The sequence below is a fragment of the Glycine soja genome, chromosome 4, assembly GCF_004193775.1.
Source record: "Glycine soja cultivar W05 chromosome 4, ASM419377v2, whole genome shotgun sequence".
In the NCBI taxonomy this organism is placed as follows: domain Eukaryota; kingdom Viridiplantae; phylum Streptophyta; class Magnoliopsida; order Fabales; family Fabaceae; genus Glycine; species Glycine soja.
The window spans coordinates 49,246,044-49,264,929 of record NC_041005.1 but is presented as its reverse complement, the minus strand read 5'-3'; the positions used below and the strand labels follow the sequence as shown (position 1 = coordinate 49,264,929).

Here is an 18,886-nt window from a genome sequence, read left to right as displayed (position 1 = left end):
TAAAGGAACTTAATTTGAACCTAGTTATCCAATGAGCCGAGTGAAATGTTTAATTAGTCAATAATGACGGCAGATCATAATATATAGTATGTATTCCATAAAAATGAAAATTTATGATATATAGGGCATTTTGGTATTTCCAATCATTGCATTGCTGGTCAAGATGACAATTTTCCTGGGTCTTAATTATCCCATTCTTTAGGGAGTGCACTTAACCAGAATAACAATTATTCCCCCTTTTACCGTTCATATTTCTTTTCAGAAATCATTATCCTTTCGCAGTTCATCATTAGCGTGTGGTGTGGACACAAAGAAGAATAAGAGTCACAAAAAAATTAATTGTGATTATCAATAGTTGTATATGATTTTAAAGATTTAAATATATTTTTAATTTTTGAAATTAAAATTATATATATTTTTTAATTTTTTAAATAAAAAATTAATTTTTAATTCTTAAAATCTGAAAAATATTTGTTTTTTTTCCCAAATATATTAATGTGTGAAATTATAAAAATTGGTATATTTATCTTTCCTCTTTATTTATCGGGTGACTAGTTTTTTTTATCATAAATGATTAGTTTCCTTTTTAGTTCTTAGTTTAGGGGTTATGAATTTATGATGTAATTGTCTAAAGTTACTCATCTTTTTGTTCTTAATGAAATTTTTTATTTTTTTTTATTAATTATCTTTCTTTCTTTAATGTTTATTTGGAATCTATCATTCTAGTAATAAATTATTTTGCATGTAATTGGTAGATTTAGATAGAGAATATTTTACATCAAATTGCATGATTAAACTATTTTAGTAATTTCAGATAGATTAATTAAACTGTTTCAGCATTAAATTACATAATTAAACTTAAATTGATAGATCTATGATCATTGAGGTATTGATGTAAGGTAAAGAACATCTTTTAACTTTGATCATATGCTTGAGTTGATTTGCTTTTGAAAATAGGTAATTATTTGGACACGAAATTTCATTAGGACTCAAATTGAAAAAAAATTAGTATTAATAAGTCATAACCCATGGTCATTCTTATCATCCCTTAAACCTCTCTTATATGTATTTAATTATTTTATTATAAAAACCAAAACCATAAAATATTTAATCCTTCTTTTTAATCAATTCTACTATTAATTTAATAAACTTAACTAATTAGAAATATATTTGATCGTTTAGATTCAATCTCCGAACTTTCAAATTCATTGTTAGTAGTATGTAGGATACACTTTCTCTTATGTAAATCTAATATATTTTACGCATCAATGTGAAAGAGAAATAAATTTTTTTATAGTAGTTTTTATGTGAGTCTATATTTTCTTTTATAAAACTCAATCTTTTTTACAAAAAATTAAATAATTTTTCATATAATATCTTTGGCATGATTTAGTTCTCTTTTAATTTTTTCTTCGTCTTCAAAGGAGAATAAGGCAAAATGTATTAAATTTTAATGTATTGAAATGTGTTAGAATAAACTTAATTAGAATAGTAAATTCTAATGGTACCTTTTTAACCTTAATTTATCTGAATTCTCTCACCCCCACTATACAACAAAACTAATAAATGAATTTTATTTTTTTTGAAATGAATCATTATGTCTTAATTATTGTGAAGCAAGAGGAACAGTATATGAAGGTTGACTATAAGCCTTCTGTCATCTTTTGTATCGAGATCTTTTGCAGTTTAATTTTTAACTGCATGAATCTCAATCGTTAGTATAAAATTTTACTTAAGCATAATATTAATAGAAAAATAACATAAGGAAGATTGAACGGTGAAAGATTAAATTGCATCGCTGTAATTATTTTTTAACTGGCCTGGAGGGGATTGGTATCAGTCATCATTTTCTCCTTTCCTGTTCATTTCGCTGTTTTACACCTATCATTGTCTTTTGAACGTATATATTTTGTGATCATTTATCATCATCTCAATTTATGTCGGAGTAGAAATTGCTAATAGTGTGGATTTGGCCTGAAAGATGTGGCACTTATCTTTATATTTTTGGATCTTCAATCTATACAAGAGAACCAACACCATTTTAGATAAGGGAATTCAAAAAAAGAGGAAGGAGTGAGAAGTGAAAGAGAACGTGATGGAAATATAATTTTGTTGTTTTTTTTCCAGTAATTTATTCCTTATCATTTGTTGCTGATTTCCTGATTTTAAAAATATATATTTTTAATTTTTTAACGTATGTAATTAGTATTTGATATGCTTTTTTATTTTTTATTTATTTGCTGTGCCTAGATGTGACGGGTTGCAGTGTCTAATAAGTAATATAATAAAGAAAAGTAGATTATCAAAATATTATTATTCTTTGGGTAATCATTATCATCATCAACAGTAAATTAATTCAAATCAATCAACCAAGCTGAAAAGAAATTTTTTAAGAAAAATAAAATGAGGATACATATTTGAATTTCATAAACATTTTTACAATATTTATTCGTGTATGTAATAAATAATACATCGTACATATATAAAAAGGACAGAACCATATATTATTAATCAACTCATTTGACACATTCCAGTCACCAACTCAGCTCTAAATTCCTCATACTGGGTTGCTACTTAATTACAAATTACTATTTAAAATCTTTGCTTTGATCTTGTGAGACGAATTTATGAAATGCAGCATGCATTGGGATTTTCATCACTGAAGAGCTGAGGGGGTGGGATTCCTTCAATCACACAGAGTGGTTGGTAATAGTAATAGTGGTACATCATCCTCTTCATGCTTTCATCATCATCAATGTTAAGCACCACTACTCCATTCTCATCACCACCCACTTCTTCCACACCTTTCTCTTCTTTATTCTCATTCTCGTCTTTGCCACCTTCTTCTTTCTCTTCTTCATCAGGTTTTGCCTCTTCTGCTGCAGGTTTCTCTAATTCTTTATTTTCTTCTTTCTTTTCTGGTTCAGCTTCAGGTTCAGGCTGGGAAACTATTTTGACCTGTTTTTTGGTGCGTCTATAAACATAGTCCACTAGCTTGTTTGCATCCATGGTCCCCGTCACAATAGCCTTCCCTGTGCTAAGCTCTGTCACTGCTGTTTCAACTCCTACATTAATAAAAGAAAAAACTTAATTACTATTTTAATTTTAAAATTTGGGGTCTATTGATTTTAGTTTCTGAAATTTAAAAATATTTTTTTAGTTATTGAATTTTGAAAAATTATTTTTTTAATTTTTGATATACTAAATTAATATTTTATGATAAAAATTTAATATTTTATAATAATTTTTAAATATGAATTCAAGTCGATAAAAAATAAAAATTAATTTAAAATAATTAAAAATCATGTGATGTACGAAAAAAATATTTTTTAAAATTTAAGGATTAAAATAAATATTTTTAAATTTCAAAGATTAAAAAAATACTTACTCCAAATTCAAATTCAAGGAATAAAAAATAATTAAACCTAAAACAAAACACATTTTTGCATTAATTTAAGATCGTATATCAATAAACATTATTCTGTTGAATAGGTATGGCGCAAGCCAAAGGGATGATTTTGTATTTTTAGGCATGTCATACTTACAGTACATATGACCATCATTCATGCATAGCGCATGATTAGATTTAGGTTGTTCATAAAAAAAGGTGTAATAAAACAGTTCTAAGGTAAATGCTATTAATAGTTTTTAAATCATGTTGCTTTTTTTTGTTCCATCTGTAACAGAGGTCAAGTCGTCGCTGCATTTTCAATCATGTTGTTTTAGTGCGTTTGAATATAAAATTTTGACTGAGAAAAATAATTTATTAGAAAATTTAAATTTTTTTAATTTAAAGTTCATTGTTAGAATATTTTTTTCATAAAAAATTTAAATTTTTGTAATTTTAAAACAAAATTTTAAATAACTAAAAATGTGAAATTTTAATTTCTTTCTAAAAGGTGAGAAATTAAATTTTTTTTCTTGATAGAAGAGTCTTTCAAAATATTTGTGTATTTCCTTTATCATCTTTATTCTCTCTTTCATCTAAAAGTTTTCGAAATTCAGTTTCGCGACTATTTCCTCACATCGATGATGATCTTTTTTAAGAAGCAGCGTCTGACTTCGTGGAACGATCGATTGGGTGCAGGCGTAGGAGGACACGTAAAACTGCATCTGTCAGTCAGGGGAGCGATCGTCATTGTCCATCACGAAGCGAAGGTGAAGGTCTGAGTCATGCCTTGCACCCTTGACGAAATGTTGTGGTCGGGTGTGGTGGTGTACATCGCCGTGTCACTCCCCGTGTCGCATTGATATTCTTCTCTCTAAAAGCACACCAATCATATATTTTCTTCTCTGTGTATTCATTTTCTTTCATCCTCGCAATTTTAATTTTTTTTTATCCAAACACACAATTTTAAAAATAGAAGAATTTTAATTGAAGTATTTAAAATTCTTAGAATTTAAATTTTTTTATAGAATTCACTTTCTTTCTTTTTAATTATTTATTAAAATTCTAAGTTTCTTAAATTTCTTCTTCTCACATTTTATTTATATTTAACATTTATTCACACCATTATTTTTTATCACATCATTTATTATATTTTTTCTATTTTTATCTCTCTTTCCCACACTCATTTTGATTGAGAAAAATAATTTATTAGAAAATTTAAATTTTTTAATCTAAAATTCATTGTTAGAATGTTTTTTCATAAAAAATTTAAATTTTTGTAATTTTAAAACAAAATTTTAAATAACTAAAAATGTGAAATTTTAATTTCTTTCTAAAAGGTGAGAAATTAATTTTTTTTCTTGATAGAAGAGTCTTTCAAAATATTCATGTATTTCCTTTATCATATTTATTCTCTCTTTCATCTAAAAGTTTCCGAAATTCCGTTTCGCGACTCTTTCCTCACATCGATGATGATCTTTTTTAAGAAGCAGCGTCTCACTTCGCGGAGCGTCGATTGGGTGCGGGCGTAGGAGGATACGTAAAACTGCATCTGTCAGTCAGGGGAGCGATCGTCATTGTCCATCACGAAGCGAAGGTGAAGGTCTGAGTCATGCCTTGCACCCTTGACTAAATGTTGTGGTCGGGTGTGGTGGTGTACATCGCCGTGTCACTCCCCGTGTCGCATTGATATTCTTCTCTCTAAAAACACACCAATCATATATTTTCTTCTCTGTGTATTCATTTTCTCGCAATTTTTTTTTTATCCAAACACACAATTTTAAAAATAGAAAAATTTTAATTGAAGTATTTAAAATTCTTAGAATTTAAATTTTTTATAGAATTCACTTTCTTTCTTTTTAATTATTTATTAAAATTCTAAGTTTCTTAAATTTCTTCTTCTCACATTTTATTTATATTTAACATTTATTCACACCATTATTTTTTATCACATCATTTATTATATTTTTTCTATTTTTATCTCTCTCTTCCCCAGACTCATTTCATATCCTTTCGTTGTTAAAATATTATTATTCCTGTTAAATATTTGCGTTATATTTTATATATTCACTTCTATCTAATTAATTCATCCCTTTTACACCTTAATTTATTCCTCTACATATGTCTCTCTTACTTATTGTTAACGTCTCTTTCTATAAAAAAAATTATGAATATTTTATATAGGCATATATATCACCCAAAATGAATGTGAAATAATCATCATGGAGGATTTTTTGGTTTGTCACATGCAATCACAAAATTGCATAGGAACCACTAAATTTTATATTTAACAAAGTACCGGTCAATTTTTTTAACATTTTTAGAATGCTTGATTCAAATTAATTCTTCAAAGTGATTATATATTTCCCCCAAATAAAATCAATCCAAACCAATCCCTTTCAAATCAACCAGCTATGTAGCCAACACGTTAAAATGAGAAGATATAATAAGTACCTCTCATTTTGAGTATCTTCCTCTTGAGCTGCGCAGCACAAGCTTCACAATGCATGCTTATGTTAAGTTCTACAATAACCGGTTCACTAGCCTGGAACAGAAACCAATTATACCATTTATCGATTGAATATGTACATGTATATCAGTATATATAATATATATACTTCAATTTAGCTTAACTTTTTTTTTTCTTTGGCGACCAGGAGAAGAAAAATCTCGTGATACCTGAGAAGGTATAGGTTCTCCTTCTACTGCTTCTGGCAATGGAGATATAACTTTGGCTCTTTTCTTTGTTTTCTTCGAAATCATGTTGCAGATTGCTTGAGGCTCCACTGTTCCCTTTATGGTCACTTCATTTTTAGCCATATCAATCACCACTCCCTCAACTCCTGTTAGAAGATAAAAACAAATTAATGAAAATGAGTGGACATGCATATGCATGACATGAGGAATATATTCGAAATTAAGCAAATTAAGAGATAGCAGACAGAATAGAATGAACCTCTCATTTTCATAATAGATTTCTTAATTTTCTTGGCGCATCCTTTACAATGTAAGTCAAGAAACAACACACACGGAGATGGTGGTTTAGGCTGTTTCTTCTCTTCTTGATTTTCCTCTGGCTTAGACTCATGGGCCTTGGGTGATTCCTGCCAATAAAAATAAAATAAAATAGTACAACAAAATATAGTGAGTTCTAGCTAGCCCAGAGAAATCTGTAAGAAGATTAACTGATATCAATGAGAAAGCAGAATGCCAAAACTGAAGGCTCACTTGTTTTGCTTCCTCACCCATTTACTCTATGAGTTGAGATGAGAAATCAACTTAGAATTTTGATTTTTGGGAGAAAAAATGGGCTTAAAAATACAAGAGATGAAGTTGTTGGTTAACAAGAAAACAGTTACCCAAAGGAAGGGTAGGAGTATCACACTCTGAGTATGAAAAGTGGGTGATGGGTAATTAGCATATGAAGCCAAACTAAGATATTCCAGAGCACATGCAGTGTCACTAACAGCACAAAGAAAAGACTCCTAGTTTAATATTTCATTTGGAATTGTTTTCAAACTTGAATGTTGATGGTGAAAAGGGGAGAATCCGTTGGAGCATGGTTATCATGTTTATAGACAGGGAGGAGATTAATAGTGATTCATGTCATGGCCAAGAGGGAGGGAGAGAGAAAAAGGTTGTTGCTTATTGAAAATGAAAACACTTGCCGATTAGTAGATTTTTCAAGACAAGGTGGTGAAGTGTCAAATTCTCATACATGCATGGCATGTGTATAAAGTGTACGTGACACCTCCTTAGCAATTACATAGATTTGTAAATTACGTACCTTCCCACGTAGATGTGCATTTTTGTGGTATGAGTATTGAGTATCTGATCTGTATTTTACATATAATTACTTTTTATGTTTCAATTTCCATCACATTACTTTTCTTACATCTGTCATTCTTTTTTCATTCTATATATCTCTTCCTTCCATTTAAATTATATGTTTATCAAAACTCTTCTCTGTTTTCTACATCAAACATCTGTAATTGTAAAATTATTACAACTACACCTAGTTAAGAAAAACAAAATTAATATATTTATTGTTTAAAAAAAATACTCTTCTATAAAGTGTAATGAAAAAAATATTTGCGTTAAATCAAACATTACTTAGACTCTATTTTAATCAAAAATAAAAAAATGCACAAGGCTAAAATGATCCATGATGCAACCTTTAAGATACTTTGATCACTACGCATGTGAATTAATTATAACATAACATTTTTTTTGTTAAAATTAAAGTTATATTACTTATATATTTTTTATTTTTTATATTATATCATTTTATTTTGTATTTTTCTTTTTTTATCATGAAAACATATTTAAACTTATTGCGCAGTATTTTAAAAAATTAATATCATATTTATATTCATATATATCCGATCCTTTTCAAACACATCTCTTTGGGTCATTTTCCCAAATTGGAGAATTTTTAGAAAATAAATAGAAAAAATATTTATTTATTGAAACATATTATCAACATGAATTTGTTTTGACTGTTTAGTTGAGTGGGTCAAGTCGCTAATAAATTGCTTCTATGCAAAATATGAAGTCAAAGTCAAATTTATTAATCAAATTAATAAGTTTGATTTGTACTGTTTATGTGTAGTGAAACATGCATGTGGAGTCAAATTCATTTGATTAGCTAGTTTGATAAATTAGTCTCTCATTTTTGGAGGTGTTGTCAATTTGGTTCCTGAGATTTAAAAAATATCAAAATGATCCTCGACTTTACATTTCGCTTGTCACGTTAGTCCCTGTCGTTAGTAGTTTCCTAACACCGTTTAGTAAATGTGTGATGTGACACAGTACCACCTGGACGCACACGTGACAAATGTAATTGGAAAATAAGCAATGTGATGTCATAGGGACTAATATGACATAATTTTAAATGTTATATTGGAAAATGAATAGTCAATTTTTGTATATTGTGTCAAATTGATCCCTAATAGTTTTCAGTCTAATTGAAAACGTGATGAATTCCCTCTCACCATTTTCTCTCTCCTATGGTTGAAGGATAACATTCCTGTGCTAGGTCCACATAGATCATCACTCTCCCAGTGGTGGTGGTTGTCGTTCTTCGTCACCCTCCACTATTCATTGACGCAATCAGTGCTTTTGTATGTTCCACGTTGATTATTGTCACCCTCTAGTGTTGATCGACGTAATCAGTGTTTTCCAATAGAGGTAAGGGTTTTGTTTTTCACTGCATTTGGTCTTCTCGTGTTGATTAACGTGGCATTCCCCCTTGTGCTTGAATTAGCAGACATGGTAGACTACAAAATAATAGAAGAAGAACTACAAAGATGGAAAAAGATGAATAGGAGAAGAATAAGAATTGGATGAGAGTATGAGTAGGAGGAAAAATGGAATGAAAACGTGAATGTTAAAGTAGTAATTAGGGTTTTAACATTTTGTGGAAAAAGATGATCACCTAAATTATGTCATTTTAGTCTCTTTAATGTCAATTTAGTTCCTCCTTACGTGACAAATAGAAGAAATTGATGTGAAAGTTTCACGTCACACATTTACTAATAGTATTAAGAGATTACTAACAATGTTAAGAGACTACTAACATGACAAATAGAATGTAAAGTTGAGGATCATTTTGACATTTTTTAAATCTCAGGAACCAAATTGACAACGCTTCCAAAAGTGAGAGACTAATTTGATACTTTACTCTTTGATGTTTTTTATATTAAAAAAAATTAGGACTAGTCCTACGTGGTATGTCACCTCAGAGCCAATTTAAAAATAATAAATAGCTTGAATGCAAAAGCCTTGAACTTCATTAAGTAATTAAGCCTTAAGTTCAGCATGCATTAAATTGTTGTAAACGGTTCATTATATAGAATTACTTAACGAGATACAATCTTTGAATAGTTTGTTTGAGCAGGGCAACAGTCTTATGCGGCGGAAATGGAATATAAATAATTAAAGATGAAAGTTTTTACGGTGTTTCCACTAATTTTGATGTTTTAATATTGTTAATTTTTTAATCAATTAAATTATATGTCATTGTTTTATTAATTATTATTTTTGTTTCTTCAAATTAATTCTTAATTATTATTTTTAAAATTTTAAAATTATTTTTTAAATTAAAAAATATGATTAAATATAACTTTAAAAATTTGAATCCTAAAATCTTTTTAATTACTCTTAACGCTTTTTATAAAACTTATGCTTAAGAAATAATAATAATAAGAAAATTTTAAAACCTAAACCCAAAAGATATTTTTATAAAAACCGTTGAAAATGACTAAAAAATTTAAGGGTTTAAACTTTTAAAGTTATCTTTAATCATATATATTTTTTAATTTAAAAAATTTACACTTTAAAATTTTTAAAAATAATAATCAAGAACTAATATGAAAAAATAAAAAATAATTAATAATAAAATGACATGAAATTTAATCGATTAAAAAAACTAACAATATCAAAATCCTAAAATTATTAGGGAGCCGTCAAAACTCTCGTATAAAGATAACTCTTTGTTACAGAGAAGCAAACTGACCAGCTCACTTGTTTGCTATTTGGGCACGCCATGTTAATGAGCCTTAATTGATTACTTTCAATCAACCAACCAAGCACCTCCTGTAGGTTGTATAGTCTTATAATGGCATGATTTTATTGGGGTTGCTTTACTTGTGATGTTTTGATGTAAGATTTTTCTTCCTTTGAAATAAAAAAAGAAGCTTTGAATAGTTTTATAATATTATTTTAATTATGTATTATTTAAAAAATGGGATTGACCTTAATGTGACATTTCATGTGAAACTCATTAATTAAGTGACACTTCATGTGAGAATTAGTCCCAAGTTATAAAATAAATTATAGTTCTATATTAACTTGTCAAATTAATAAATTTTACTTTAATCATTACTTGGTATGAAACTAGCAAAACTAATTAATTTTATGTTACATAGAGGGTTAAAGTCAAACTCATTAATTTAACTAAAAAGTTAGTCGATAATAAAAAATTTTGTGACAGTAATATATTTAAGAATAATATTATTTTGTATTTAATTTCTAAAAATGTTCTAATTTGGTAAATCAACCATTATCTATACATCCTATTCCTATATTATCTTTCTATGTTATTCTTTGTCTCTCTCGATATCATTTGACATGTTTTTATTTTTATTTTTTCTTCTTCTGATCTAACACTTTTATTTTGAAATCATTCATATTACTACATAGTAGTAACGTGCATATATGTACCCAATAATATCATCTTAGTAACTATAGTGGAGATAACATTACATGTTATATCATTTATAAGTGATGATAGTAACCATTTTTAAAAGTTAAAAATATTTTACTTTTTTTAACGTATTTAAAAAATCCTCAAGTTATAGTCTTCAAGATTATATAGATATTTGAATCATCAAGTGCAGCGTACTTAATTACTAAAAAGTTGTATTAAACATTTTTCTTTGCCTCACTCATCAATTGATGGAAGAGCAGTTGCAAAACAAATAAGCTAGACTGTCATGAGTGTGATCACAGATATATTGTGATTTCTTAAAATGAGGCTTAACTTATTAAACATTGGCTTTCTACGTTAGAGCTTAAGCAACGCATTTCCAACCCGATTTTCATGGCATATAATTGGGATGAATGAAACGTGGGAATATGAGAGATAGCTTGCATCTTGCGTGTAAACACCCGTACAAGAAAGGTAGTCCCCACATGGATTGTTTGTGACTTTCTAGTTTCAATGACAGTAAAATTTTATGCATCTTCATTTAGTAGCACCATTAGTAGATTAATTTGGATTGTAAAATGTCTCTTTTTGGCTTTATGACTGATTAAATCCCTCTTCCCTCTATCTTATATGTAGACAAAATCCAATATGCCAAAACGTGGTGGGGTCAAACTCTGCGTTTAAGCATTACCTTACCAAACTATGCTAACAAGATAGGTGGATTGGTCGGGTAAAATTCTTCTACTATCACATCAAAACCAAACAAGGCCCTTGAATCCAATCCTTTCTAAATTGGGTTGTTTCTCAATAGCTTACTTGAAAAGCTTTTGATTTGATCACTGCACATTTTTGGAACAATGCAAATGGAAGAATCCCGTGTCCCGACTTACAAGGTACTATGTAATAACACGTGGAGATGAGATGACTCATCATTGTGCACAGAATGTTTCAATTCTAACAATTTCTGAGAGACTGAGACACCATACATTTATGTTGTGCTAAGCGGAGTGGAGTGCAACCAAGAAGTATATTGTTGACACAGCTACGTGTGGAAATGAACAAATCTAAGGTCGAAGAATATTGAATATTTTTTATTCAAATTGAAAAGATTACAATGTTCTAATCGAATATAATATAATGATTTTTAAGCCAGGTTTAACTCGTAATTACCATGATAAAACGTAAAACATAATGTAAAAATAGGAAAACGTAGTCTAAAGCATAGGGATGATAGCCATGGGTTAATTTGGAGAAAAATTCTGTCCAAACTAAATAATTGATGAGATCATCTTGGGTTAGTTTTCTTTCTTTTTTCTTTTTGCAAATTTTTAGTGTTTAACTCAAACTCAACCAATCTAGTCAAATTGAAGTTAATTAAAATCTGGGTTATTGAGTTTTGAAAAAAATATATTTTGAAATGCACATTTAAAAACTATAAATATGTGTTTGAAAAAGAAGGGTTTGGTGAGTGGTGACACCGTGACAGATCTAAAATTCATTGACCTAGAATCTGAACTGAATGCTGAAGGCTTGACGCCATTTTACCCTACCCAATTCGACCACTTGAGACAAGCTGTCCACCCTACCTAAAGCATGTTGAAACAGCAATTTTTGAGGCAAAAAGCCACGTTACTTGGATTCTACCGGGTTATGGATTTGTCTGTGACTTTTTCTTGAAATACAGCAATAGCTGCCTAAAGTTACAACTTACAACAACTATATACTACTTGGCACTCAACAAATATTACTACTCAATATAATCAAAAGCAGGAGAGTAGATTTTAATGACATGGGTAACATGGGATTGTCCAAACATTGAAAAGAAAGCTGATTAAGAATCCTAATGTGTGTGGTCCCTTATGTTAGCTTTGGCAGTTAAGAAGAATCTGGATAATTGATTAGGTTGATTAGTAGAGCCTTCATACTCAAATCAACCACCTATTCTCTTTTCTTGAGCCAATGGTAGCTGAATATATATGTGTTCACCATTCTTATATAATTGCATTATGAATTTCTCATCACATGAATACTGGGACTATGGGCTTAAAGACTTTTACTAATCAGTGCCATTGCTTTAGGATGAACATATTCATCTTGGAAAACTGACATCCAATAGGAAAATTCCATGCGTTCACTCTGTTATTTTCAATTAAAAAGCTAAGCAACATTATTCATAAAGAGAAAAATTAGATCTGGTCCAATGTCATTCTCAAGGAATAATGCGCATGCATCATGGAATTATAGTCATCAGTTTTTCTATATATCATCGTGTAAATTCTGCAATATTCTTGAATTTTCCTTTCCCTTTTGTAATGTGCACTAATAGGGCCTACCGAAGGATAAAACAAGTAAAATTTAAGAAGCATTGAGATTTTATTTGAAATTTTAAAAATATCATTGAAGTAAAATTAAAAATGAAATTGAAATTTTATTTGAACTTCTTTTTGGTATTTATCACTAATGAACTTTGAGATGTCTAATTGAAACTTCAAATGCTCTTGTATTATATTTATGAGAAATATTATATAAGAAGCATTATTGGAGAACCTTCAAAAGAAAACATGAAATCATATATTGAGGGATAACCTCCATAAAGGGATACGCGCGGATCTAGCTTAGATATCAAACAGGAAAGTGCTAATGATGCATTCTTTTACACTCTCTTTTTTAACTTTTTATTTATTGTTGGATGAAGTTTTATGTGAATTTCATTGAAAGGCTGAACTGCATATTTCTAAACCTTGTGCAACCCGTCATGGTGTAGGACATGAAATGTAATTTGTTAGAGTTACGTAGTGAGAATTAGAGTGAGAGAGAGTTTTGGGAGTCAAGTGTTGTTATGGTGTATGTCATGAGCAAGATTATCAAACTGGACTCGTGGCTCAACTCGTAGATTTGTAAGAGTCTACTTTATATAAAATAATAATAAAATATTTATAAATAACATATTAATTAAATATTTCAACAATATCATAAAATAAAATAATAAATCATAAAGTTCAGAATATTTAATTAACCAATTCTAGTCATAATACATCACTATTAGATAATAACTTGCTGAAGTTATAATAGTGGTAGACCATTCTCATCGAGGATTTGATGTTATTAGATAACAAAGGTTTGATATTATTAAATGTGAGAATTTTGTATTTGAGAATAATACACTAAATGAAGGTATGTTGAATACAAAGAGAAAACAATAAAAAATGACTTACATTTTGATCTAATTTTTTTAACTTGCTAACTCATTGACTCGGTGATAAACTCGAGAGTTTACCGAGTTTACTTAGAGTTTATAGAGTTTGTCCAAGAATCTATTAAAAAAAAGTTTACTCAAGAGTCAACTCACAAAAAACAAATGAACTCATAAACTTATAAGAGTTAACAGTTAACTCGAAAGTTTGATAACCATAATCATGAGAGAGTCTCCCTATATTAGGGTGTCTGTTATAGTAATGTCATCGTAGTGCTCATCTTAACATTACTAGTCATGTGTCATATTATAAGTAGTGATGTAATTGTAGTGTTCATCGTACTAGTCACGTGCCATATTATAAGTATTTCTGTTGGAAATTTCATTCTGATAATTGTCATCAAGTTACTATTTAAGTCAGTTATAACTAAGGCCTTGAACTTATTATTTCGCTTATTATCCTTAAGTCGGTCTCTTTGGTGCTAAGTTGCTTCCTCTATAGTTATTTAAGAATACAACCTAAGTTACTACTCCTTCCATTCTAAAACAACTTTCGTCCTAAATTAATTTATACATCAAGAAAAGAATAATAAATAAATAAATAATAATAATTTTATAAAATTAATCTTATATTATCATTAATTTATTTATAAATTTTATGATTTATCATTAATATTATTAGAAATATAAGTAAAAAAATAATTAAAATTATATTAAAATATTATAGTGACAATTATTATTAGACAATTTTTTTTTACAATTATAATAAGATGAAAGTAGAAACAAATTTCCTTTTAAGTTACAATGATGAAGACTATTGAGTATGCTTTGCTCTCAAAACTCAAGACAACACTCATGATTACGAAGTGATATTTTAGCTTTATGTTATGTGAACTCTAAGGAAAAAACAAAGTAAATTTGTTAACTATTGAAAGTTATTTGTGCATTTTAAGACGAGTCACAAACTTTAGTTATTTAAATCAAAAGTGTTACCAAGAACACCTTTGAAAGAATATGAAATCAAACACGATTGTAAACTCCATTTGTCTTGGGAAAGATTTGCCGGATCATATCCTACATAATAAAAAGAGTATTTCTTGATAGAATATCAGTTTCAAGGATTATTGATGAATAATTATGAGTTCATTATACCTTTTAATTTATATGAGAAATGTTATTCCTTTTAAAGAGATATATCTTTTCGGAAAGAATGATAATATCTGAACATTTTAATATATGCATTCCACCAACAGTAATATTGAGGTCGCATTGCACGTTGTGGGACACAAGTTAGAACCATGAGTATCAATGTGAATAGAAATCTTATATTGAATATAAATAAATATGTCGAACATATAAGTAACAATAACTCAAATTTAATGTCTTAGGTTTTGGATTGAATATGATATCATTTTTATTTATATAATTTATTGGTAATCTATGGATGAAGATCTCCCAAATATTTTTATCCCTTCTTACTCCCTAATAAGTGATAACAATAGTGTAAGTATATAAGGTGCATTAGTGGCAATGTCCTTCTATTCCCAAACAATAAAAACACCCAAATTTATAAAGATTTGACCGAGAGGATATATACTTCATATTATAAGAATTATTCTTGTAAAGAATGTATAACTAACATTTTTTACTAAAAAGCTTTCATGTACTTTATCATCATTGGTATTGTTCCATACTTGACTTTCACATGTCAAAAGTGGATAGTCTTCTATTCTGCCACTACAAACAGGGGTCCGGGTAACGATACTTATTTTGACACTCGAATCGATTTCAATTAAAGGTGAGGGGTTAATATATAGGAATCTATTTTTACTCGAGGTACATCGTGGATTATATAAAGCAAGCTCCTTGGGTTGAAGCCTCGACAGAATTGATCATTGTTGTGGACGCAGGTTAAAGGCAAAATGTGGAATCATGGTACCAATTACCAAATGGCATTGTCAAATGAGAATGGTCCAAAAATTAAGGAAAATCCCTGATGTGTATGAGTATGATCTAGGTCATTTGAGCGGACCAAGTATGGGCATCGTCATGGTGGATTTGATCCAGTTATACAATGATAATGTATGAAGTAAAATTATTATTGTATAATTGAAGGGTTAATACTGAAGAAATTTTATACCAATAAGACACAACAACCACATTTTAATAAATAGTTATATATAATTTGATACTTTTTTATTTTTATAATTTAATTTTGTCATTTAACATGTAAGCGATCCCAGCTCAAGGTTAGTTTTAGGTTTCGCAGCCAACAAATTACGATTCATTTTTTTTCTTTCTTTCTTTTACTTGATTTTGAGAGTTTTTGTTGTTGAATAGGACTTATGAGATAATTCCGGCGGTGAATTGAGGGATTCAGATTGTGCCGGAGAAGAAGGCGTTTGTGATTGAGCGATTCGGGAAGTGCGTCAAGACTCTTCCCTCCGGAATCCATTTTTTGGTTCCCTTCGTTGATCCGCTTATGTGCATTCGCTCAAGGAAGAGGCTATTAGCATTCCCGACTAGAGTGATATTAGCAAGGACAATGTCACCATCATCATCGACGGCGTCCTTTATGTCAAGGTAGAACTGTCTTTCTGTCTATCTATTCGGTTTTTGTATTTGAGTGCTTAGTGGCTTTGACATGTTTGGATAAAGAAAAATTAACAAGAAAAAATGAATTTAATTTAAATTAGCTTGTGTATAAGCTTCAGCTATAGAAGCTATTTCATATAGATACTCACTATAGCTGATTTTAGTTTAAGTGTAAGATAATTTTAACTTACGGGAGCAGTTTGACTCATTTAACTTTTTTTTTTTCTCCAAGTGTTTATTAAGAACTTTGTCAAAATAGGGCTATCTTTTATTTATTTATTATTGTTTTTTGTTTTGGGAGTTCAGATTGTGGATCCTAAACTGGCGTCTTATGGGGTGGAGAATCCCATTTATGCTGTGATTCAGCTGGCACAGACAACAATGCGTAGTGAGCTTGGTAAGATTACTCTTGACAAGACCTTTGAGGAAAGGGACACACTCAATGAAAAAAGATTGTGGTGAGTTTAGATATTAGTTCTTTGAATTTGATGTTTGTGCAGTTATTTGCTCCCCCTTTTCTTACCTGAGGAAGCATCTTAGGTACTTTAATTTCAGTCACGCTTAAAATCTTGTTGGTGGAAGTCTTGTATAAAGCAGAACATAAATTAGTTTTAAAAAAATAAAAGCAAGTCTCTTTTGATGGAGCTATGCAAACTGTGGAAAGGATGATTTATTTAACTTAGAATTTCATAGTTCTGCACCAATATTTTTGCCAATATTTTTTCACAACCCTTACACCACTAACAAACAACGGAACTTGTAAGCATGATACTTGTAGTAAATAACTAGAAAGTATTAAAATGTCCAAGGTTAAAATATGAAGATTAATAGTAGTTATCAACCAACAAGTTCGGGCTAGGAGGAGGATAGATTCCATTAAAAATGATAAGTCAAATTATCAGGTGAAAATTAATTATTGACAAAAACTTATAAATAATTCGTAGGTCACACCAATAAATAATAGTGATACAAAAAAATAGTGGTTATCAATGAAAAAAAAAAGTAAATTATAATTTAACCTTAAATAATTTTATATTTTTAACTTGTTCTTTTTTAATGAGAGCAAAAAAGTATAAAGTATAAATGTTCTTTAGAAATTGAGAGTCCACAATCTGTCTTTGGTTATAATAATGTTCATTATTATTTCTCACCTTTTTCTACTCATTTATTTCATTTTCTTTATTTCTCTTCAATTAAACATCTTTCATTTTTATACTTCATTTCTCACATTTTAACTTACTTATTTTATTTTCATTTGAGTGTTCGTGAATTATAAGCAAATGTTCAATCCCGCTTACTCTGCTCTTTTCTCATTCTCTCCTATTTTAACTTCTCTACTAGACCAGAACCACCACTACCACCACAATTTTCAAAGCTGCTTGAACTAACAATTCAGCGCATTGCACACAGATTTCTTGCAAGGATAGCCTCGAAATACAACTCCAACGTCGCATATAATAACAAATTCAACGAAATTCAAAAGACTTGTTAATGATTGAAGTATGATTCTTGAATAGGGTCTTGGCTTTGCAAGTTTTAGCTGAATTGAAATGAGTAAATTCTTTAGGGTGGTGGATGGGAAGTTCCTATACGTTTCATGGATATAACTAAAATACAGGCAATCCAAGTTCACAAAAGTATGCTATATGGAAACACATCAGAAGCACTTGAGAAACACATCAAAGCACTTGAGATTGTCATGTGAATTTGGATTATTGGGTCAAGTGTCACTGCCACGGCTCTACAAATAATAATTATAGACCCCACAGGCAATAGGCAACATGCATAGTTGGATATTGGCAGCCTCCCTGACCTTTTCCCTCACTAGAAGTTCATAAATCCGGGAAAATAATGAAGGTACGACTAAATACATTTTTGAGGTAATGGAGATGTTCTACGGAAAAGAAATTGTAGTTTAAAATGAAGTGGGGATTTTGTGCGTCTAACAAGCAATATGGGAAAGACTAAATGGCTCAAGCCTACCAACTTGATATTTATATTGAGGGTGGGTTATTGTCGAAGCAGAAATCAGAGAGAATGCAGGTGTGCTTCGTCACATTAATTGGATTGCCACAAGCTGAAACCACTACTGAGAATTGCTGTGGTGTGGAGGGTAGAAGACTGAGAAAACAAACACAAACTATACTGGCACTGTATGTTGAAGCCATTGTCGTTAGAAAAAAAAAATTTGACATGCTACTGCAAATGGTAGATATGTTATAACACTAGTAGTGGTAAGAGCAACTGGGTTTGACACTGAGAAGGGGCAGAATACAATGGGAATTTTTCTCATAAACATCATCTAACGGGGAAATTAATATATATATATATATATATATATATATGTGTGTGTGTGTGTGTGTGTGTGTGTGTGTGTGTGTGAAAGACCGAGTTCTTCACCTTAAACTGGCAATATAAAATACATTAATTTCTAATTGTCAGATGCTAACTACATTAATTGATCACATATTAATTCAGTCAATCACCAACTGAGTATCCA

At 29.6% G+C, this 18,886-nt stretch overlaps 1 protein-coding gene and 1 pseudogene across 1 annotated transcript; one reads left to right on the top strand and one right to left on the bottom strand.

The window, feature by feature from the left end:
• Positions 1–2,422: 2,422 nt before the first annotated feature.
• Positions 2,423–6,983, bottom strand: LOC114408233 (heavy metal-associated isoprenylated plant protein 9-like). The gene is made up of 5 exons (XM_028371297.1): positions 6,617–6,983; positions 6,345–6,492; positions 6,068–6,231; positions 5,843–5,933; positions 2,423–3,065 (listed from the first exon to the last, which is right to left on the bottom strand). Exons 1-5 carry the CDS (start codon positions 6,635–6,637, stop codon positions 2,626–2,628), a joined length of 864 nt encoding a protein of 287 aa, XP_028227098.1. The 5' UTR covers positions 6,638–6,983; the 3' UTR covers positions 2,423–2,625.
• Positions 6,984–15,759: 8,776 nt separating this feature from the next.
• On the top strand, positions 15,760–16,991 carry LOC114410906 (annotated as a pseudogene).
• Positions 16,992–18,886: the final 1,895 nt, after the last annotated feature.

Excerpts from the sequence above, each read along its gene's own strand:
- LOC114408233 (XM_028371297.1), bottom strand. The coding sequence starts at position 6,637 with ATGGGTGAGGAAGCAAAACAA. Across the intron at positions 6,493-6,616 it reads TGGGTGAGGAAGCAAAACAA|GAATCACCCAAGGCCCATGA; the intron begins GTGAGCCTTCAG and ends TTTTATTGGCAG. Across the intron at positions 3,066-5,842 it reads GAAGATACTCAAAATGAGAG|GAGTTGAAACAGCAGTGACA; the intron begins GTACTTATTATA and ends TTATTAATGTAG.